At 35.7% G+C, this 23535-nt stretch overlaps 5 protein-coding genes across 5 annotated transcripts in view; 2 read left to right on the top strand and 3 right to left on the bottom strand.

The window, feature by feature from the left end:
• LOC115620673 (endoplasmic reticulum aminopeptidase 2) overlaps nt 1-1979 on the bottom strand; it is a 30319-nt gene extending 28340 nt beyond the window's left edge. Inside the window, exon 1 of the mRNA XM_030514036.1 lies at nt 1869-1979. The gene's annotated coding sequence lies outside the window, so the exon portion shown is untranslated. The remainder of the gene's footprint in view (nt 1-1868) is intronic.
• A 1061-nt stretch (nt 1980-3040) lies between these two features.
• LOC115621329 (uncharacterized protein CG4449) lies at nt 3041-4852 on the bottom strand. Its single transcript, XM_030514949.1, has 6 exons — nt 4727-4852; nt 4175-4668; nt 3993-4115; nt 3649-3937; nt 3357-3585; nt 3041-3218 (listed from the first exon to the last, which is right to left on the bottom strand). Exons 1-6 carry the CDS (start codon nt 4782-4784, stop codon nt 3128-3130), a joined length of 1284 nt encoding a protein of 427 aa, XP_030370809.1. The 5' UTR covers nt 4785-4852; the 3' UTR covers nt 3041-3127.
• Nucleotides 4853-4982: 130 nt separating this feature from the next.
• LOC115620951 (transcription elongation factor B polypeptide 3) lies at nt 4983-9346 on the top strand. Its single transcript, XM_030514466.1, has 8 exons — nt 4983-5359; nt 5811-6515; nt 6585-6974; nt 7027-7247; nt 7319-7413; nt 7481-7680; nt 8767-9058; nt 9122-9346. Exons 1-8 carry the CDS (start codon nt 5279-5281, stop codon nt 9199-9201), a joined length of 2064 nt encoding a protein of 687 aa, XP_030370326.1. The 5' UTR covers nt 4983-5278; the 3' UTR covers nt 9202-9346.
• A 790-nt stretch (nt 9347-10136) lies between these two features.
• LOC115620950 (transcription initiation factor TFIID subunit 5) lies at nt 10137-14570 on the bottom strand. The gene is made up of 5 exons (XM_030514465.1): nt 14342-14570; nt 12948-14287; nt 12534-12834; nt 10417-10763; nt 10137-10360 (listed from the first exon to the last, which is right to left on the bottom strand). The coding sequence occupies exons 1-5, from the start codon at nt 14498-14500 to the stop codon at nt 10231-10233; spliced, it is 2277 nt and encodes a 758-aa protein (XP_030370325.1). The 5' UTR covers nt 14501-14570; the 3' UTR covers nt 10137-10230.
• A 119-nt stretch (nt 14571-14689) lies between these two features.
• On the top strand, nt 14690-17171 carry LOC115621203 (peroxisomal membrane protein 11C). Its single transcript, XM_030514784.1, has 4 exons — nt 14690-14873; nt 15755-16119; nt 16174-16233; nt 16296-17171. The coding sequence occupies exons 1-4, from the start codon at nt 14805-14807 to the stop codon at nt 16510-16512; spliced, it is 711 nt and encodes a 236-aa protein (XP_030370644.1). The 5' UTR covers nt 14690-14804; the 3' UTR covers nt 16513-17171.
• The last annotated feature ends 6364 nt before the right edge of the window (nt 17172-23535 follow it).

Raw genomic sequence — 23535 nt, forward strand, 5'->3', positions numbered from 1 at the left:
GACTTTATGCTGGACGAGTTCTGCAGGTGTCACGTTTTATTTTTAGCAACAAAACATTGGTAGCTACTCGTACAACGGCCCAAAGTGAGTGAGCGAAGCACTTCGCTTCTCATGCGTAAGCTACACGCACAAACACCCACACACACAAATACAGTAAGCTCTCATTTAGGCCAACTAATTAGGGTTAGGGGATTGTTTTCGAAGCTGAATTCTCTTGATTACACTTACATATATGCTGTGTTTGGAAGGTCTACACTTCAATCTTTGGAAACAAAAACATGTGTGCGTATTACTTGTACCTTAACGTGAATTACAAGAAAATGTTTACATTTTTTCTACACACATTTAAGGTAAGATTTCTCTCTTTTATTACATTTTTACATTTCTAACAGGAAACTCTCCTGATATTATTACGCCTTCATTATATGCTTGCATTCTAAATAGTTTCATTTTACAATTTTTAATCGCACCTACGGCAAAGAAATTCAATTAATTCGATTTTGACAAATTTGTTGCACGATTTGTTGAAAACGAAAAATTTGTTTCAAGCCAGAAGTCCTTAAATACATTAACTGTTTAAAATATCAAAATATTTGATGGGGGATTTAAGTACATTTTAGCGTAAATCTCATTTATAAGACCACTGGCATGGGTTTGATTGATGATTAACCACCAATTGGTCCTAGAATAAAGAATTCTAAAAACAGCAAATACATATGATTGAATTATAGCCACAGCTGATACTAGAACTAATAAAGCAATTTGTATTTACTGTATTTACTAACAATGTAAGTAATAAATGTCTTGAAATTATATTAGCTGTTAATCGGACAGCTAATGTTCCTGGGCGAATTACATTTCTAATAGTTTCAATAAATAAAATAAAATAGCAAGAACTCTTGCTTGAGGAACTAAATGAGCAAACCAACTTTGTGATTAATACAAAGATTCATTCATAGAAAGACAACTCAAGTACAACTCAATAACAATATACACACATAAAACCATGGGGCAGTCATTCAACTTTATTTTGTTAAAAAAAGATGTGGCTGGTAATAATAAAGATTATCTTTAAGTAAACAAGACAAAGCTTTTGCTTAAGCTTGCAACTGTTTTTAAAAGTATATGAAATCCAGTAGAAATACTATGTAGAATGTAACAAAATATGTTTTTTTTTTCATAAGCTACTGCTGTTTCAATTTATATTGTTACAATTTAAATGAATGTATTTTAATAGTTGTAGTATAATGTTCAATACAATATTTTCAATACATGTCATGTGTCTGGAACTAAAAGATGGGTTTGATCAAGAACTGCCGAAGATAACATTGCCAATTGCCTGCACTGTGGAAACTAAGTACATATGTATTTCTTCTTTTAAAGAAGTTTATTCACTCTACACAAAGCTCACTGTATTGAAAGTGCTCTCTACAGACGCACAGGCACACGGATATAATCAGGATGATTGAGTTGAAGCTCAACTTCATTTAGTCGTCGCCGTGCAATGCGGAAATACTATATACATATTCGGACAATCAAACTAAATTATTGATGTTGATGTGCTCATAAGGGAGCACAAGTACAGACAAGTTTGTGCAAATGAATGCACGCACAGACATGTAATGATACAAATGTTTCAGTTGATTTGTTTAACCGACGATGTTTTTGTTTATGAGAGTGAGCGCGTCTGAATTGTTGGTGGCACGACAAAGTCAACATGTCAAACACATTTATCAATGCCAAGCGAACAAAACAAATGCCTGTGAAAACAGCTACAAGAAACTGAAAACACTTACATATGTGTATATGTAAGTATATAATATAATTTATATATATGTATATGTATGAATGTAAAAGCTTTTCTTTACCGACTGCGAAAAAGGTGTGCAGAAAATTGCTTCGTTTTGTTTCCAATTTATATAAATGTATGAAATTTACGCGCCAAGTTGCTCCAAAAGAGGTGGATATATGTACGTATGTATGTATATAGCCAGGATATGTTTTGTAGGCGACACGCTATTATAAAAGTGTTGAATTTTGTTTTGTTGTTGTAGCACTGTTTTGCACTTGTGTTGCTATTATTATTATTTATTGGTTTTTGTTGCACTGAAACTCCAATTCGAAGGTTGTGATTTATTGTTGCTGCGAATTTTTATTTTTGGGTTTTATTGTGCGTTAGTTGGAACACAAAATGAAAATTGGTTTTACACGTTCTGTGCCGTGAACACGACAAAAATTACGTCCATTTAGCACGAAGGATGAACTCTTTCTGATAAAAAGCGATGGCTGGCAGCTGATGCAAGGCGCTTTGCCTCTCCTAAAAGCTTCAGTTCTTACTCTCGCAAAAGTTTCGCATTATCCTGTGTCAGAATTTGTTCAGTTGAAATTCCAAGGGAAACTAAAGGAGGAGGAGAGGCCATTGGGCAAGATATAAAGAGAAAGAGAGTGAGAGCGACAACAAATCTGAGAGTGTGGTATGGGTAACGGAACTATTCCAAACCCCACCACCTAGCAGCAACAGCAACCCTAACGCACAGCATCCATTATCCACACACGAATATAAACAATGATTTCCTTCAGAGTGTGAGTAGCTATCGATGTATACCGCTATGTTAGATAAACAACAGCACAATGTACCAGGGGTGTACGTCAAATGTTTAGCTTTTTGCGATTCCATTGGTAACATTATAAATGCTTAAAAACAGAAGCAGCTTTAGAATTAATGTCACATACGTTTTCGAATTCACTACATTCATTAACATCGAGAGGATAGAATGCGCATAGAATTCATCCCAATTCGTTTAACAGCATGATTGCAATCATGGTTATTCGCCAAGCAGAACTACGCCCCAATACCTACAGCAAACTTTGAAACTATTCACCCAGCATCTGGCTTATGTAAAAAATATAGCATTAAATCAACACTCAAGAATTCCCAGAAAATTGTCTTTTTAGATACAAAACTTCTGTGAAAGATGCCGCCAGCTACAAATTTTTAAGCTTTAAGACTTTAAATTTTATTTTTAAATATATATTCATAAACAATTACAAAAATTCTAACGAACAAAACATAAGATTAACTTTGTTACCGATTAGATTAATTAAATAAATATTGTAAGACCCTGCTTTATTTGACAAAACGCAGATCGATCATTTCATTGCCTTCCATATCTTGATTCTCTGGCGTATCATTAATATCCAGGAATTCGCCGTCAAACCTATAAGTATAATAAGATCATAGAAAATTTAGTTGCAGTAGAATGTAACAGGGATTTGAATAGGAAACGATTGACGCTCTTTATATCAACAGAACCTAATTTTTTCCATTCTATATGTAACTATACCATTATACTTACAGCAGCCGAATTTCCTGAACTTTGCAATTTAGTTCCTCAGCGCATTTTATGTAGAGTATTTTGAATGTCTCCGATTTGTCCAGTGGAATGATCAACGGTTTCTTCCACTCATCAGCTTGCACTTTTAATTGAAAATTCTTAGGCTTACGCAGTAATTTTTGATGATCATAGATTTCTTTATGATCTTTACTTTTAATCTCCGTTTTGTTATTGTTGACAGCGCGGCCATCTTGAAGATTTCAGCAATTTTGTTAAATAGATATACACATATATACTTATTCATAATACGTACTTATTATGTGATAGATCTGCAAGTCAATACTGTTTGGCGATTCATTCGGCTGAATGAAATGAGCGTCTAAATTTATAAGAATATCTTTTTCAGCTACATTATTACGCTCAGCAATTTCTTTGAATATATGCGAAAATTTCTGATATTTTCTCAATTTATAGACTTGAATTTCACCAAGCCAGCATAAACTAACATCTACGAGAGGATTATCCCAATCAAAATCTTCCTCCACAGCGCAAACGTGTTTATCCACCGGCTCCTCATTCTCCTCATCCGAATTTAAATTAACCTGTAGTATAAAGAGCTATGAGTACGCCAAAGGCCCGACCGTGTCTACAACTTACGAAGCCTTCAACGCGAGGTACAACAGCCGAAACAAGATCAACTGAATCGACTACAGGCGCATGAGCAGCAATCTCAGCGACAGCTTGTCTGCGGGTTTTCTGCGATCTAGTTGCCGTGTTTCCCTAATAAAAAAAAAACAAAGCTTAAATTAAAAGTGCATTTTGAAATATTGTAAACTTACCAATAAAAAGGTCTCCAAGACTGCAGCAGATGATGATGCGGCGGCTGCCCTGGATTTTCGCCCACGCCTTTTTGGCGGCGATGGCGCCTTTTCTACAATATCATCAGGTTCAGGCAAGGGTTGCCGTTTGCCATGCGAGGAACGCGTCCGTCTAGCCACCGGCAAATTTTCCATATCACCAATTTTCTTTTGCTCCATTTCAAATATCATTTGAGAAATGGGTGATAGAGGTGGAGCTTCTGGCAGCACAGCTCCAGTTTTAACTGATGGTAGCGATGACGGCGGAGGTTCTGTTGGCACCTCCAGTTCTTCTGAATCTGCACATTTTTTGGCATTTTTACGTACATTCTTCTTAATTTCAGTCTGTTTGGTTTCTTTGATTTTTGAATATTTAGCGGCTTTTTTCACTTTTGTGTCTTTTTTGGTTATAAAATCATAATCGGCAGCTCGTTCGCACGGAACATCTACAAGGCTGGGTATTTTTTGCGGAAGCACTGAAAATGCTAATAGAGGTGAACAACTTATTACCAATCGGGTTGAGCCAAAACTTACCCTGTGCCTGCGCCCGCTTCCGCGATATGCTAAATATATCGCAATCATCATCCGACATGGCTGTAAATACAAATGAAGGCGCGCCAAAATAATAGAAAGGACGCCCGGAAAATAATAAATTTATAGTTGGTAGTGATGCCACTTATGGTAAAGGCTATCAGCTGTTTGTGTGGACAGTGTTGAAAAATATCAACTGACACAAAGAGTGAATCTCACGTCAAATAGAGTTAAAAGCAAGTGACAGAAATCAAGTAAAAGCGAACGCAAAATCCGAGTTGTCGGAGATATTATTGAATTTGTGAATTTTATTTGTGTCGGTGATTATGTGAAGTGCAAATACATGCAATAGTTAAGCGAATTCAAGTGCGCCAGTCCAGGGTACCTGGTCTTGTGTGCTTTCCAAGGCAGCAGTGTAATTGTTTTTATGCAACAAAGTGTCGAGCAGCTTAATAAAATTTGCCACCGCTGCTGCCTCATTTTACGGCCCAGTAATCCAGTTAAAAAAAGTGTGAGCACGACACGCAAATTTAATTTAAAGCAAGTGCAACTGCAATGACGTCTACAAGCAATTTGGCCGACGTAGTGCGGCACTATCAACGTAGCATTGAGCGGCACGGCCAGGATGAGACACGCGTAAGTTTTTTCATTCGAATACAAAAAAAAATCATTGTCGATTTTCCATACTTGTGTAATTGCTTCGAGAACACTCACAAATAAATTTGCGGTATGCATGTGGGTGTATGTGCCTTGCATTGATGCTAACAATATTTTCATGGACCAAAATATAAAAAGTTGGTGACGCAGTATATTTTCCCACAAACGTTTTTGCCAACAACGAGTCTTTCGTTGTTTTTGTTGTGCATTGACCTTTTTCTCGCACGCGCGTAACAAAAGCAGAATTGCTAAAGAGAGTATGTACGTGTTTTGAGAGAAGCGGGTGTCTGCTTTACCTCAAAACACCTGTCACACACACACACCATCTTGCATCTGCAACATAATCCACGTGCCGCTGCTTAAGCCCATGGCTCAGCATGCAACTTTCTTTAGAATTCATGCATTTCGCCTTCTCTGTCTTTGCTTGCAGCTTCTACACTGCATAACTAAGCTGTTCAACTTGCCCATTAAATTTGAGCACCTGCAGGAGACCGGCATTGGAAAAACCGTTAACACCCTGCGGAAAATTAACGGTGAAGTTGGCATTGCTGCTAAAACACTAGTCACAAAATGGAAGGCCATGGTCGCGGCCGAAGAAGAACCCATACAGCCAGCAACTCACAATAGCAATGAAGAGGACTCAAACCGGTCGAACGGAAGGCGTTCCAGTGACGAGGATTTAGATCAGAATGAGAATGGGAACAAGGGTAGCAACACGTCCAGCTCTGATGAAATGCACTTCAAGGCCAAGTCGAATAGTCACGAAGAGCGTAGTCGGGAAAGAGAGAGCAACGGCAATAAGACTACTGAACACAAAATCAGATCAAGCAGCAGCAACCACCATCACAGTAGTAATAGCAAAAGTAACTCGAAAACCAAGTCGGATGGTGAGAAAAAACACAAGAGCAGCAGGCATGATAAAGCGAAAAATAGCGAACGAAGGCACGAGTCTCACAAGGACGAACGAAGCAACGGAGAGCGTATGCCGAAAGAATCGACGAGCGCAAAAGTCGAAAGCAGCAGTAAGAGCAGTAGTGATGAGAGCAGGAGTAAGCATCGCCATCACAGTAAATCGGAGAGCCACAAAAGCGGAGAAAGCAAGGTGCGCAGCTCAACGCACGAAAAAACTAAAGAGGTAAAACCTTGAATCTGGGGAACAGGTATAGAACAAAAGGTAATCGTAATGGCTATTATTTTATTGTAGCACAAGTCTCATAGCGTTCATAGCCACTCCAAAGACAAATCCAGCAAACACAAATCATCCTCATCTGGATCGGCCAAGTCAGCGAAGCGAGCTCGCAGCTCCGATCGTACTGTCGACGAAGTATCGCCGAAGCCCAAGATAGCAAAGACCAAAACAAAAGCCGAAGCTCTAAGTAATGAGGATACGGCGGATGGTTTTGATTCCACTATGGGTGCCAACTTTGATGATGTGCTTGGCATGCTAAATGTGCCCATGAGCAGCAAGAAGAGTAGCAGCAAACCAAAAACTCCCAACAAGGCAACATCAACGACAACCGCATCGAAGAAAGCCCATAGATCGCCTGCAGCAGAGTTAAGTTCCAGCATCAAGCTGACAACAACAACTACTCGGGTAAAAACGCCGACCCTATCGGTATCGTTAATTATATTAATGTTTTCTATAGAAACCAGATCTCCTAGCTTCCACTGCCAAATTGGAGCCACTGGATCCCAGTATCGCTTTAGAATTACCAACCATATCGAATAATTATAAACCCATGCCACTTAATCAAACTGTCATGGATGTGGTTTTCAATTCTGGAAGCAACAACTCGCATAAGCCAGTACAGCGAAATTTCGATGAATCTGAGGCTTTAGCCCATGGAATTTCGTCCAAAACAATGCGGTTAGTTTAATTGGATAAGGAGGCCTATCACTCAAATATTAATACGCGTAATACGCATAAAACTCTTTCAGTACAAAAATTTACTCGGGTGTCAAGACTGGACAAATACTACAAGTACCCTCACTATTTGACTTGTGCATCCGTATTCTTCAGAAGAACATCGATGGTAAGTGATGCGTATGAAGGAAAAGTTTCCCCCAACTTATTGGCGAACCGTTTCTTCATATTTATAGCACTCGAATATACCGGTGGTGTACCCTTCGAGGTTCTACGCCCTGTTCTGGAACGCGCTACACCACAGCAGTTGCTTAATTTTGAGGAATACAACCCCTATCTGATGGATGACAGTGATGTCCTGTGGCAGCACCATGTACAACGTCATCATCGCAGCCAAAAACGAGAGGAAATGGAAACGTGGCGTGAAATGTTTTTGGTAAGTATAGAATTTTTAATTAATTTTTAGTTTTCAACAATTCAGGTTGTAAATAATTGTTCTGCAGAGATGGGCATATCTTATATCAACCAAATTGTAAACCTCTTTATGAATACTATTCCAAAACATGAACTCATATTGAAAGTTTAGAAATAGAATAGGAACGGAATTCCAAAAAATAAAATAAACTCGTCCTTACTCGGACCTAGGAGAATCTGGATGCCAACTTTGGTTATTCCAGCTTTTATAGTTTCTGAGATCCTTGCGTTCATCCAGACGGACGGACGGACGGACAGACGGACGGACATGTCTAGATCGATTTCTCTCGTCATGCTGATCAAGAATATATATACTTTATGGGGTCGGAGATGCTTCCTTCTGTATGTTACACACTTTGCACAAACCTAATATACCCTTTTTACTCTACGGGTACAGGGTATAAAAAGAGGAAGAAGTAGAGCGAACTTGTTGCTGCAGTTTGTGGGGGTTGTACTGGCGAGAATTTGTTTCGCTAATAACTTTTCTTAGAATTGACAGAATTGAATAAAATTTTGAACAACAGTAGATAATTATTTGTGCAAAGTTTGGTTTAGGTAGCATTTGAAATGTGGACGCTATTGACGAAATTCTGCAGCGGGGGAAGGGGGGAAAATTAAAAAAATAAATAAACTCGTCCTTACTCGGATCTAGGAGAATCTGGATGCCAACTTTGGTTATTCTAGCTTTTATAGTTTCTGAGATCCTCGCGTTCATCCAGACGGACGGACATGTCTAGATCGATTTCTCTCGTCATGCTGATCAAGAATATATATACTTTATGGGGTCGGAGATGCTTCCTTCTGTATGTTACATACTTTGCACAAACCTAATATACCCTTTTTACCCTACGGGTACAGGGTATAAAAAATTCTGTAAAAGTAATCATGCATTGCACTATGTTTTCGAACCCAACTTGGCCAATTCAATTTTAACAATAGTTTTTACATATCAATGCATAAGCTTAAGCCTAACTGAATAAATGGAAAGATCTTAATCTCTCTTTGTTAAATCGTTGAACGTTTCATTTTCCCTTATATTCTTTAATAGCGCTGTCAAGAGGAAAAGGATCGCAAGCTAAGCATACTTGCCGAGAGCATCAAAGCGTCACAGAAAATAAGCGAAGCGCCTGTGCGGAAAACTCAATTAGCCTTTGTGGACTCAATGGTAAAGCCGCCGCGCAATGTGCAGCGAAAACAGGAACAATATGGCACCAAGGGCAAATTGATAGCCACGCCCGCGGCTCGCGTTACGGCCCTCTCCAGCGTAACCCCGAATGCGGCAAAGGTTGGTGATGCGCGTTTGCGTGTGGCAGCATCAGCTCGTGACACGGCACAAGTTGGTGAGTAAGCAAAATCGAATGCTAAATATTAGTAATGAAATGTATCTACTCTATACCACACAGCTGTTGCACCCATGCGTCCAAAGAAAGCACCCTTGATGGCAAAAACATTGCAATTTATGCGCGGACGCCACAAGCGTTAGGGAGGAGAGAACATTAATACGTACTTGCATGCATCTATACTTGAGGATTATAACTTTATACTCGTTTGTTAGGCCATGAGCTACTTCTATTTATTCATTTACAACTATTATATGTCAAACAATATATTCGTACATTAATAACAAATAGAAAGTTTCTAGATTTTAGGTTGATTGCAAATATTATTTGAGGAAACTAGCAAATTTGGTCGCAGTTTTTAACTGTCCGTAATGGCGTTGAACTGTCCAGTTTCTGTATATTTAAGTCCAACTACATTTACATACATATACAACACATTTAGACTAGATATCTGTATATATTAAGTTCAACGTATTGTTTCATCACAACGTGTTTTTTGTCCTAAAGGGCTGTGTGAGTATCAACTTCAATGTGAGATTCAACAAATCAGATTGTACATACCTATACATAAATTTTGTGTGCTGGCTTAACTAAAAAGAAATTATATATAAATATATATGTGCGTGATTTTTTTCACATTTCAAGTCAAAATTTAATACAGGCAAATAGCATTTAAAAAGCAAAACCTTTTAGATATCATAATAGAACCATTATTCTTTTGCAAGAAAATATGAAAACATTTGTCCAACGAACATGACTGTGTTCTTGTCGAATCGGTTTTATTAGCATCGCCTCCCAGGTTATATAAAAATTGGATATCGTGGAAAGCTGGTTTTATATTAATTAAGACTTTTCTGAAACTTGTCGAGAGTTGGCGCAATGGTCATATGAAACCTCTAAGCAATCAAAAGGATTTGTAGATCTATATAAGTGTATGATTGATCTTCTATAGCTGAGATTTTCGGGTTCACTCTCCATTATCCGGTGTAACAGAACTTGGCTTTGAAACATCATAACCAAATATTATCATAACGCAACCTGTTGCGCAAGTGGTTCGAAAATAATACAAATTGTTCCATTTATACATATATAGAGTTATAACAGTAATATTATACAGACTTATTACAATAAACGAATACAAAACAAAAATGAACAATAAAGAAATTGAGTTTTTAAGATCCTATGCAATAGAGCGTTTTGCTACGCCCGTAGAATACTTCGACCAAGCGTTGGCAGGAACTGTTCAGAGATAGCAGACGAATCGTTGTAGCTGATGAGGATGACGATGATGAATTGTTGTCGCTGTGGAGAATCAACTAATATATAAATAAACCTTTAAGCCCAATGCAAGTTCCTACCTCATTGGTGCCAATTTCTTGATATCCCACAGGCGCAAAGTGCCATCGTGGCAGGTTGTTGCCAGGTGATGATTATAGGCGCTCCAGGCCAGCGAACTAACGGTCGAACTATGGTCCTTCAGCTCAGTCAGCTGTGTCCCAGCAGCAATATCGAATATGCGCACTTTCGACTCCTCGCCACCGGCCGCCAACATTTTGCCATCGGGGCTAAATGCCAGAGTTGTAACCGCCTGACGGCAATCGGCGAAGACACGCATCAGTTTGCCGCTAGTGGTGCACCATAGCCGCACCGAATGATCAGCTGAACCGGTGGCTATATAATTTCCATTGGGATGAAATGCAATGCACTGGAAGATCAAAAATTTTATTAAATTTGAATGAAAGTGGTGTTGAAGCCATCTATAGTACAACACTTAAGACAGTGAACCGGTATGGAAATAGGAAAGAATCATTCCAAATTATAGCTTAAAAAACTAACAAAACACGCTTTAATGGCAAACCACATTAAAAAGTAGAAAATAATTTTTGAGTATCAAGAGCTTGTGTTATAGCAATAGAAAATACCAAAACGACTAATTAATTTGGAAAAATATTAAAATAAAAAGCGGTGGGTGCCATTTAACATTATAAATTTCCAAAATGCACATTTTCTGCGTATTTACATAATGCATCTGGGACTAAAACGTTGTGTCCATAGCTTTTATAGCCTCTGAGATATAGACAATTATACGAATGAATAATCGGGAAATCCCCCATAGGGGAAAATAAAAAAAAAAAACTTGCACAGCTTTCACAACTAAGGTAGCTTTGTGCTCTTAAGTCTCGAAGATCCATGTGTTAATACAGACAGACAGACATAGATCGACTCGTCTTGTACCGCTGATCAAAAATATATACATATGTATGTATGTATAATTTGTGGGGTCTGCCACGCCTCCTTCTCCTGTTACATTTTTTAGCTCGCGGAAACCTAATAAAAACCTAATAAACTCAAACAAGTAAAACAAAGTAACTTTATCTTATACCAATTCATAATGATCTTATTAATTCTAGTTTAGCTTGAACCAAATGCGAATAATAATGCCAAAAACAATAATAAAATATTGTCTAAAATGATCATGCAATTAATAATTATTGTATTGTCATCAGCCCTTGTCCCCTGTGCGAATTTTCAAGCTGATCAGACTTCTGGAAATTGGTAAAAATTACGCTGAAAGATTCCGTTACATATATACATACAGGTAAAGCTACTAAAAGCGTTTTAAAAAGATTCGATTCATTGTTTTGTTTATATCAATAATTAACATATGTACACCTAGCCCTCGCTTAACGCTAACTCTTTTAATGCTAACTCGGTCTAACGCGATTGAAAAATTGCTACCTTTTATCTTTTAACGCGGTGAAATACCTCGTTCTATTTCGTTCGATTTTTTTATTTTGTCGATTATTGCATGAGTATCTTTGGGTATAGTATGTATCACCACACATGAGATGTGTGTATAAAAAGGGAAGTCCCACTTTCTACACCATCAGAGTAAGAATGAGTGCATACTCATAAATAGTTGCTAAGGTGAGCAAAACTTTATTTCTTCAGGCGCGCACATAGTAAGATTAAAATTCTTGTGATAAGTGAAATGGTTTAACCGTTGAATGAAATAAAATGGTATAAAGTAAGTTATACAAATTGCAGTTTCTACATGGCAACAAAAGAAAATAAACCATATAAGTAGAGCTACTATGAAGCTTTAAGAGCCACTAAACAGTCGAAAATTACAGATTTTTTTGCCACGCAAGGGGAGCCACCATATAAAAAATGTTAATTACTGAAGCTCCTATAAATTCCACTAAATGAATTTCCATTTTATTTTAATACATATGTTTTCTCTTTTTACTTTTGAAAACTTTTGCCATTTGAATAAACCTTTTTAAGTTTTTGAAACTAATAAATTTAAACACTAAACAATTTCGAAGTCTAGGAACGCAACCCCTCATTTTGTATGGAAATACATGGCTCGTTTAACGCGATTTCGCTTAACACGACGTTAAGCGAGGCCTAGGTGTATATTCATAAATAATTGAATAGGTAATTATTGAATTAGTATTATACTATAACTTACTTCCACGTCCTGTGTATGGCCAGCATAAATAATCAGTGCATACTCGCGCTCGAGCGACCACAGTCGTGCGCTTAAGTCCTTTGAGCCTGTCACTACGTATTGCCCCACTGGGCTTTCATCCATGCACCAAATGGGGTAATTGTGACTGCGATAAATGCCGGCACAGTGCAAATTGTGGGCCCGCCAACAGCGTAATGTGCTGTCCTTGGACACGCTGTAGAGCAGGGAGTAGTGAGCCGAGAAACGCACGCCTGTGACCCCACAAGTGTGACCACGAAGTTGTATGCCTCCATATTCATTGCTGCAAAATGTCAATTTAGATTTTAATTACAACATTTCGTTGTTAATTGTTAAGGAAAAGAGGAAACATAAATTGTCTGAAGTTTTCTTTTTACAAAATTTTCCTTTACTTACAATGAGTTGCCTGGGTATTTGCTACGCAATGCCTTGTCGCGGTCTCTACGCTCCTCAGTAGTCAGCCTCGACACCTCATCATCACTGTCGAACTCCTCACCTTCTTCCTGGTCGCAATTGTTCAATTCCCAAGGACATTGCGATTGTTGAAACCGCCTGTAAAAGTGTTTACCACGGCAACTGTTCTGATTTAGCTGCCACAGCTGTATGGCTGAGTTGTCAAATCCAGCCAACATGTGGCATTCATTGACATCGATGTGCGCTGACGTGAGTCCCCGTGACTTTTCGCTAATCTGGAAGAAACGCGGGAGCTCTACTTGGGTTTTTTGTATTTGTGTACTGGAGGTTTTAAGCGTTTGGAGGCAGGTGTCAATATTGAGTGCAAGCGGCTGCGGTTTGCTTTTGCAATCAACCGCAGAGTCGACGGTGCCGCTTGTCTCTGACTTTGTCTCCGTCTCTAATTTAATGGTGGGTTCTTCAGCTGGGCGTTTTTTGCTTGACTTATCGCTGGATTTGTTCTTGTGCTCACTGCGACTGCTACTAGCTATTGTTGCAGGTAAGCTGGCGCCATAATCCTCTGACAGAATGCCATCGTCAGCATCTATATCATCTGTTGTGCCCAACAGCAGGTGATCCTCTGTAAAGAGGCGCTGCTCATTGTCAATGGCGCGCACGTGAAGCCATGTATAGATGAGATTCGTGATGAGCACATGCCCTCGCTGCTGCAAATAGGTGCACATTTTGTCAACTACTTGAGCGGTTGTGTGTATTTCGTATTTGGAGGCGCGGAAGTGCGCCACTGTGGAGTCCGACTCGGCCGTCTCCATTTTCGTGCAACCCGACAATATTTGTACCAATTTCATAAAGTAGTCTAGCTCCGCATCCCCCGTGTCTTGTGCCTCACGTGCAAAGCGTATGTGGCAAGAGGTGTCCGTTGCTGTAACGACCTGTGATTCATTTGTAACCGAGCATCCATTGATTTTTGTAGGAAGCGGTGCATCATATAAATCCACCGGTGCAACAAGGTGCGCATATTTTTTGAGAAAATCCACAGCACCTTTCGATTCGCGCGCCTTTAATAGTTCTAGGTAGAGATGGCACAACATCGGTGCATAGAAGCGTTTCATTTCTAAGCGCAACGGTTCTATTTGCGCCTCGACGAACTGTGAAAAGCGTCCGAACTGCTGATCAATCATCTGCTGATTATTTGTGATAACCTGCACATTAGAGTATGTGAAGCTGTTCCCGCCATGCACGTCACTCTCCAGCATTTTGTGCACGGCGAACTGATTTTTGTTCTGCAGCAAAATTAAATCCGATTTGCGAAACTTTTCGTTGCCCTGCAAACAAAAAATAGTCCCTAGTTCGTTCATTGATCCATTGCCATTGCTTACCACATAGTTCTTTTGCTTCAGCAGCAAGCCCACAGCCGCACGTAAGACATCATTTTTTGAAGACTTTCTTGGCACGGATTTGTTGCCGGTTGTGCTAGTCGTGGCACTATAAATGGGCGACGATGCGTGATTGTTGTTGCTAAGATTAGGCAAGCTCATGTTTCCGCGCAAACTGAATACAAGCACGGCTTTCTACCCAATCCCGATCTCGTCCTGCAGAAATTCCGCATAAACAATCAATGTATCGTCGACAGCGAGAAACTGAACCAGTCTGGCAGCCCGGATTAGCATCAATAGGCATCGATACCCACTGTTGACGCCAGCTGTTTGCGCAGCTGTTCAAACGTATTGTTGTGCCGTGCACTCGTATCAAGGTTTATTGTGTGTTTTTTCTCTTATTTATCTTTATCTCCTGTGTTTATACCTGTAGTGTACCTGTAGCTATTTGACATCCATTATTACAATGTGCGGCACAACTAAGTTTGCAAAAGAATTCTGTGATATCATTGATTCCTATGGCGGCAGAGATAAGGTAAATATTAAAATATTATAACTGTAACACCTGAAGTTATAAAGAGAAAGTACATTTTAAATTATTATTTCTGGATTATGTGGACTTGGATCCCAGTTCCCCCAGTGTTATGCAATTTTAAAGCCCCTTCGATCATGCAGCGTGGCATGTTTACTTGTTTTCCGGTGGGCTTGTCCAACCGCAACAACAGGTTTTTATGTACATTTCTGCACATTGTTGTTGGTCCACCATCACCAATACTTTGACATTGATAATCAAGAGCAACGACGGTATGTCAGCATTGCGGAAGGCGGTCGAATTAAACCTTGTCTTACTTCTCGCCGAATTTTAATAGCCACACACAATTTTACCATTAGCTGGTGACTTTATCAGGCAACATGTTCAATAGACGCCAGCATACCGTTTAGTTCAGATAATGCTAGACATCATAGCCGGTAAAAAGTTAACGCGCTGCGAGATTAAAAAGATAATACGCTATGAAAGAAAGGCTAGTGGAATATTTCTAAATATTTGCTGTTGTAGCTTTGTTTACTTAACCAATATCGATTTCGAAGCCCACCCCAACAACGCAAATAAACAAACAGACAAATATCGTAATTAATTAATAAGCAGTCGACCATTGGCTGCTATATAAACACAGAATAAAAGAGTCACAAAATGAGGATATAAAAGGCAATTTTGATCTAATTTCAAGTGCATTGCACGGTCGGAAAGATGTTTGTAGCTGTCGTGGTTTTCATTTTATCGCTGATAGTTTTTTTTGTTTTTGTAACGACAAAGCAATTTCAAAAATTACACTAAAAGTAAAACAATATATATACTCGTACCTAAAGAAGACGTCTTGGGACTGGAACTGATAACGAAACTCTAATTTATTGCAGGTAATGAAGGTGTTGTGCTATAGCGCCAAACTCGTGGCTGGATATCATGCAAAACGAAATCCAGACTTGGCTAAGCGCTATGCTATTGCCAGTTCCAAAATATCAGGAGCACGCGCCACGCTGCGGCTTATAGATGACATACCGATGATACAATACGCTTTAGAATATGGTCTGGGAGAGAATGAACCCGATCGCATTATGGCCATACTCGGCGTTACTGCGAATATTGTGGATCTACTTTATTACCCCATCGAGAAAATCTGCTGGCTTTCCGAGCACAAAATTGTCAATGTAAAGCATGCCGATAGTTGGGATAACGTCAATTCTATATTTTGGGTGCTTTCGGTGTACTTAAATTTGATGCGGTATGCACAATTTCAAAATAATTTGCAAATTCCTTTAAAATATTCAATTTCTAGAACGATGCGCAACTTCTCTTTGAATCAGGACAAGCTCAATCGCAGCCACAAACTAAGCGAGTGAGTATTGAAAATATTTTTGCCGTTCACGGTACCTAATAGAAAACTTTATTTATTGACAGCCCCAGCAGCATTGATTCTAAGGCGTTGGGCAAGCATAGGCTGGAAATGCTTTCCATAGTTCGACTATCTTTGGATCTTCTCCATGCTGTTAGTACGCTACCAAAAGGCTATCTCTGGGGTGGCAAACTCTCTACATTCCAGGTGGGTGCTATTGGCACCATGTCCGCTGGCTTGGGCATTTATCAAATTTTTGCCAAGAGAAGACTGAACAAGTAGTTTTCGAGTATTGTACCTTTTGTATGCCGAGACGGTAGTATTCGTTGAATTATTTAAACTAGTTTTAATTGGTTTTCGAAGAAAACAACAAAAAACATTAAGGGTATCTACATCAAAGCTGTTAAGTCCTTCAGTTGTTAAGAGTACTGTCAAGCCAAAACAAAATGTCAACTTAAACATGCCTGGCAGCCATGCATGCAGATCATAAAGAATACATAAACTTTGAATAACTTATTAAGAAAAACATAGACGAAACAGAGTTTTATAGAGTGTGGGCTGAAAAAGTAGTTATTAAAAATTTTCAGTTGTAAATAGTAATGAGGCGAATGCACGGTGGGCCGCGTTCAAAAATTGTTAACACTGAAAAGCTTAATAACAGACTGCGGCTTTAAAGCCACAATGAGATAAGGAATAAAAAGTGACAAGTAATAGCTAGATGATGGAGAAATATTTACAGAAGAAATGATGAATGAAGTTTATAAAACCGACTGCCCATATAAAAGAGAAGCGCATTAGGTAAGGTCGATAAAGATAACAATGAGGGAAACAACTTGATGTGAATACCCTGTAATTACAAATCGCGTTAAATAAGCACATATTTACGTATATGTATGTATAAAAATGCAATAAATTTAAGAATAAAGTTTTTCACCTACGGATTTAATGGAGTTTTCCAACTGTCCAAAACTCAAACTTTGGTCTGTGTGTTCCTTTATTATTTCTTTGTTATTGTTAATATACAATACATACTTTTCATCGGCTATTACCCGGCATATTCAGCATAATGTTTAACTTAATGTATAGGCTCATATATTGTCGTCTCTTTAAAGGGTTGTTTATTATACGAAGGTGTCTATTATAACATTTTGTCTTGTGTCAAATCTTCAAGAATGTTTTATGTTGTCATTGCATTTGTTTTTTTGTGTTTTATTCATATTTAAAACGCCTTGTTTGATATCATATTTTGTATATATGCTTATATGTATATATTATTCGTAGGCCTCGTATATGGTTATTACTTGTAGTTTCCTTTATGACTTTCCACTGTAATGTGCAAGCCTTGGAATTGCCAAAATTGAGAGTTCTCGAGACTTGCACGTTTCACTGTGTCAATTAATTTGGTTTTAATCAGTTTCTTGTGATTAAGCTGCAGTTTAAAACAACATTTCATAGTAAATACACTTTCCGTGGTAGGTAAATTTGTTGTTTGGGTTTGCATGTGGCTACATTTTAACAAATATCATATATATATATATATGTATGTATATGTATATAGGGGTTCTTTACTGCCTTATTGTAAGCTCTTTTATATGTATTCGCATGTGTGAAGTTGATGAGTAAATGAGTGTGTGATTTAAATTGTCGCACGTTCTATAGGTTCTTGTATAGCGTGTAGTTATGAAAATGTTGCGCGTATTTCATACATTTGTTAGTTAAAATTTTCGTCAGTTCATAAGTATAAATAGATATCGGGATGTACTTGTTTATTAATTAATTGATTAATAGACCTAGCTACTGGGTTGTATTTTTGTTTTGTTTTTGGTTTGTATTTTGTTGGCATTATAGGGTATGCATTACATAATATGGTATATACTCGTATTTGAATGTGTTGTTGTTGTTACGGTCGCGCGCGAATTTCGGCCAAACCGAAGGCTACAATTTACACGCTTCGACTCTGAAGTGGAAGCTTATTAGACCATTATTGATGACACACATACGTGTATGTATGTATGTATACTGCGCATGCAAATGTGTGCCGTATTTTTCGAAAATGCTATACAAAAAAAGCATCAAAAATTTCAAAAATGTGTGCATTCAAAATATGTTCAAGTTCAACTTTGTTCCATTTGCTTTGCTTAATAACGTGTTAATGCATTTGAACTTTTGCTCATAACAATACAATATAATAAGGTTTGTATGTATATACTAGGTATGTACGTATGATGTATGCATATTTGTCTCTCATTTACCTTTAATATCTATGTATGTATATATATATATATTTGTTTTTTTTTTTTACTTATCGGAAGCTATTTAAAATGGCACTGCAGTATTCATGTTTATATTCCTATATAAGGTGGGAAAATCAATTAGAATATTCTTTTGTTTTGTCTCTTAAATATACCTCAGTAGTTTAACAATATTAATATGTTTCAACATTTACACCACTCAAGAAAAAAATGAAGCGTTCATGGAATTTTCAGAAAACTCAAATCAAAAATCGATAAAAGCTTTTGTGTTTAAAATTAACAAATTCATTTGAATATAATAAACTACATTACTTTAGCATTATATTGGGAGTTCTAGTTGGTATTAGTTATATATATCTATATTTTTTTTTTTGAAAGTTTACAAAAATAGTAGCAATTACATTAAATTTAGAGTCAGACAACTTGTCTGAATTTAAAATGATATTTAATTATGCATTAATTTCAAGTCCCGCTAGTAAAGTTCGCCTTAAAACTTTTTTCTGAAATATCATTATAGCAAACTATTTTAACAGCTTCACCTAAATCTGGCATATATACGAGAACCAAACTCGTGTCCTTATTTTGGCAGTCAAAACAGGTAGTTTAAAACGTAGTTTATTCCAATTGGGAATTAATAATACTTTGATTCATTTTGTAACCTAAAAATGGTACAATTATGAAGCTTTAAGCTAAGCTAAGTACACAAAGCTGTTTAAATAATGTATAATAATCAGATTGATTTGATTTTGAAGAATTTCATAAAAGAGGAAACCTGCACTAAAATTAAAATGAATCTATAAAGATTAGAAGCAAATGAATGCGCAAATTTGTTTTTATCGCCACATAAGATGAAGTTTGTAAAAGTATTTATCATTAGCTGTAGAAGGACCTCCGACAGCAGTTTTGACTTCGAATGCTAAACGCTTTCATTTTTTAAAACTTGTGGACTTAAATAGTCTATATTTGAAATGAAAATGCGGTAACATTTACAAATGAATTTCAAACAAGGCTCATAAAGATAATAATTTAAACAAATTAATGATTAATCTCGTATTCAATTCAATCATTCATTTAGAAATTTGATTTTATATACTTCCACACAGTAAGTAAAAAAGGTGCAAGCCGGAAACTTTTTCAAAACATATGTACAGGTAATGTAGCTTGTTGTCAGGCAAAAATAACGTTGTATACTTTCATTTTTAGTAATTCCAATTGGGAGTTTAGAAAAATTTGATTGCTTTTCCGAGTAGTGTAACTGCGTAATAGATATACTTATATAATAGGTATACTTGTATATATCATTCCAGGTTTTTGTTTGAATGGTATTAAAATAGAATACATATTTTGTTCATACATTTGAATATTGCATTAAAAGCTTATTACGTTTTTCATTTTATTTTCCTTTTTTTTTTTTGGTTTTTATAATAATAATTTGTATATATAATAGTCTTTTTAAAAACCGTTCTTATTGCATTATTTCAACATATTGCCGTGCAAATGTTGTTAGTTTAAAATTTAATTTGCAATTTATGTTGCTAATGTTCCCCCAAATGTGTCTCACATGTCGCTTGTGTTTTAGATGTCGACTCCATGCTTCGTTATTAAAAATAATTCTCGTTCAATATTAGTTTGTTTTTAGTTTAGTAGAGTTAGTAATAGTCATCGTATAGAGTAGTTAGTAATTAGTATAGATTATTTTCGGCGCAATGCATAAGTTCAATAGCCTTTAGTACTTATGAAATTTTTTAGGTCAAGATCTTTTGTTTTTCACCCATAGCTGTGTGCCTTTTTTATTTTGATTTAAATATGTTTTGGAAAGCGTTAAACTGTTACGGCTGTTGTTTTGGAAAATAGTGTTGAATATATTTACGTTTAAATGTAATTATGTATATATGGGATTGTGTAAAATTTCTTTATGTTTTCGTTTACTTTGCTAAAATTGTAATATTATCGTTTTTGCGTGGGAAGCGTTCGATTTTGGTTCCTTTACATTTCGTTTTTATTTCATTGATACATTAAATGTCTTAATTATTCATTTACATATGTAATTTATAGTTGCTTGCTTGAGATTTTTCTTCATTAAAAAATTGTTGTTGTTGTTGTTGCTGTTTTTTTTCATGCATACGAAAAGCTTTGTGGATGTTGTGGCGTTGCATGAGCGCCTTTAATTTTGTATAGAAAAGTTTAAAAGTGTCGCTGCTTTCAAATGTTGTAGCTCGTATTTAATTAAAAAACTTCATTTTGTTTAATCTCTAAAAGCGTTAAAATGTTAAAAAAATAAAAAGTAAATACGCAATAGACTGAGCGCCAATTTCGCCATTCGTTAAGAGTTTTCAGAATGACCATAAAATGTTGTTGATTTAAAAATTGTCAATTTGTTTAATTTAAGTTTTGTAGTAAAAGTAGATACTCCTCAATTTGTATATATATTTAAAATTTGCACAATTCTTTTTAGTATATTTGTGTTTTAATGTTTAGAATACTTGTGAATGTGTGTACGTTGTGAGTTTTTGCATAATCGAAAATGTTTAGATTGGTTTGTTTTTGGTAAAATCACTTTTTCCATCCAATAGTTTAAAATTTAAACGCTTGATTTTTGAATAAAAAAGGCACTGCCTCTGCCTCTCAATTGTTGTTATTGTTGTTGTTGCTTTGCGCTAAAAAATGTAATAGTAAATTAAAAATTTGTTTTCTCTGGCTTTGTAAAAATAATTTAAAATGGTGGTTGAAATAAGTTATTGTTTGTCTAAATATAATTCCTTTTTTTCAAGTCTTACAATTATTATATTTCAGCTAAAGCACCATTTTATGTGTAAATATATACAATTCTTGTCTAATATTTAAAGGTATGTATGTGTGTTTAAATATATATATATATATATATTTATATATGTTTTAATTCCCTTTCGTCGCAGATGCTTATTTTGTTTTTTAAAATATATGTATATATGTATATATGTATATATGTATATATATATATATATATATATATATATATATATATATATATATATATATATATATATATATATATATAGATAGATATATAGATATATATATATATATATATATATAGATATATATATATAGATATATATATATATATATATATATATATAACACGTACTATACTATATATATATATTTTATATATATATATGTATATATATATATTTCTATGAATATTTGTATTTAGTTATTTTATATTTGTAGTTATATGCTTGTATATACGATTTCTATTACGTAAAAGTAGGTAATAATAAGCATTTTGATTTTGTGATTTTGATAAAGCGAGTACTTGTTTTGAAAGGGGGGTGTTAATTTTTATACGTAGATATATTCCAGACCTCAGATATACAATAATATTTCATCCTAACGGGTAAATTGTATTTATTATGTATTTACTTATATACTTATAGTTAAGCATTTATAATTGTCTAGCATTTATAGTTTTGATGCGCATTACTAGCGACAAATTGCTGCTTTAATACAATTTATTAAAAAGCCCCTACATATTAACTGTAGGAGAAAAGGAAACAAACAATAAACTCATCGAGTTTCTAGGCAACGTAACTAAGCCATATAATGCACTACAACAGAAACCGTTACACTAAGAGGCTTGTTCTTTGGCCAAAACCAGCTTTTATCTCAATTAAAAATTTCTTCAACGAATTCAACTAGTTTCGTGCTCTCCTTGCATTCCTTTCATCATCTTTGCAAATTATGTACACAAGGCATACAATTGAGCATGCATTAACATTTTGGTTTTTTTGGGGTTTCGATTACTACCATAAAATCCCTGTAGGTTCTCTATGTGTGTAAGTGTAAGTGCTTAAACGTTATCTCATTTTTAAAAACATAACATATTCTTTGCCCACAAAAATATGCCTAAAACAATTAACGCCTATTGGCGTTCGTATGCGCATTTTAAAATTACATAGAACACCCGATGATAACTGGACTGTTGTATCCATATTATATATGCATTCATATGTACGTGCGAATCATTTTCATTTGTTCGTCATCTGAATTCTGCACAGTTGTTCTGTGTGGAGTATTTCAGTTGCATGGTAAAGTAATTTGATTGTATTTATGCTTAAATTCGATTAAATTTAAAATTGATATTAGACTAAATGATCTTGTTTTTTGATTTTTAGTTTTTTTTTTTTTTTGCATACCTACACCATTATCTAGATGATGATGATGGAAGGGTTAATGAAAGCACGAGGATGCGAGGATGTGAGAATGAGTTAGTGCGACTTGTGAACACATAAGTACATGTACAATCATCATATGTATAGGGTAATTAAACAAATTTTTGCTTGAGTAAACGCGTAAGTAATACATTGTGTATATTTGAATGAAAATAAGCAAGTATTCCTTCTTTGTGTTTTGTATACAAAAAATAATGAGTTCTAAATGAAAGCGTTTCAAATATGTAACATTTTGATATTACATACATACATTTTGTGTATATAAATCATAGTAGCTAATACATAAAGAGAATGTAAGACATAAATAATATTGATGAAGTTTTTAAATAAAACTTTAACAAGCAAAAAAGCAAAAAATACCTTAAAATGTATTCCAACATTCAAGCTATGTGCAATATTGTTTCACAATTAAATCTATAAACCGAAAAAACTACAATAAGTATAACAAAAAAATCAACTCATATATATGCGTGGCAACAATTCAAAATAAACAAAAAAGAAAAAACTCGGGAAAAAATCTTACAATTTTTAAAAGTTTAACTTAAAAATTGCAATTTTCTCGTTACGCTTCCAAGGACATTTCAAATGCTTGGCCTTTTCGCTAATTAAAAAGAAACTATAAAATTTCTCAATAATAGCGCATTACAAAAAACTTAACAAAACAAAAATAAAGGTGGGAGCTTGTTCAAAATGTTGTGCTTAAAATCTAAACATAAACTTAATCCAAAATTAACAGGAATAACCTAACAGCTTTCCTAGCCAAAAAAGAAATTAAACTACATAAATGCTTAATTTCATCATTATGGTTAACAATTATTTGTTGCTTTCGTTTCGCTCTT

This window comes from Scaptodrosophila lebanonensis, unplaced genomic scaffold, assembly GCF_003285725.1.
Source record: "Scaptodrosophila lebanonensis strain 11010-0011.00,11010-0021.00 unplaced genomic scaffold, SlebRS2 tig00000024-arrow-pilon, whole genome shotgun sequence".
In the NCBI taxonomy this organism is placed as follows: domain Eukaryota; kingdom Metazoa; phylum Arthropoda; class Insecta; order Diptera; family Drosophilidae; genus Scaptodrosophila; species Scaptodrosophila lebanonensis.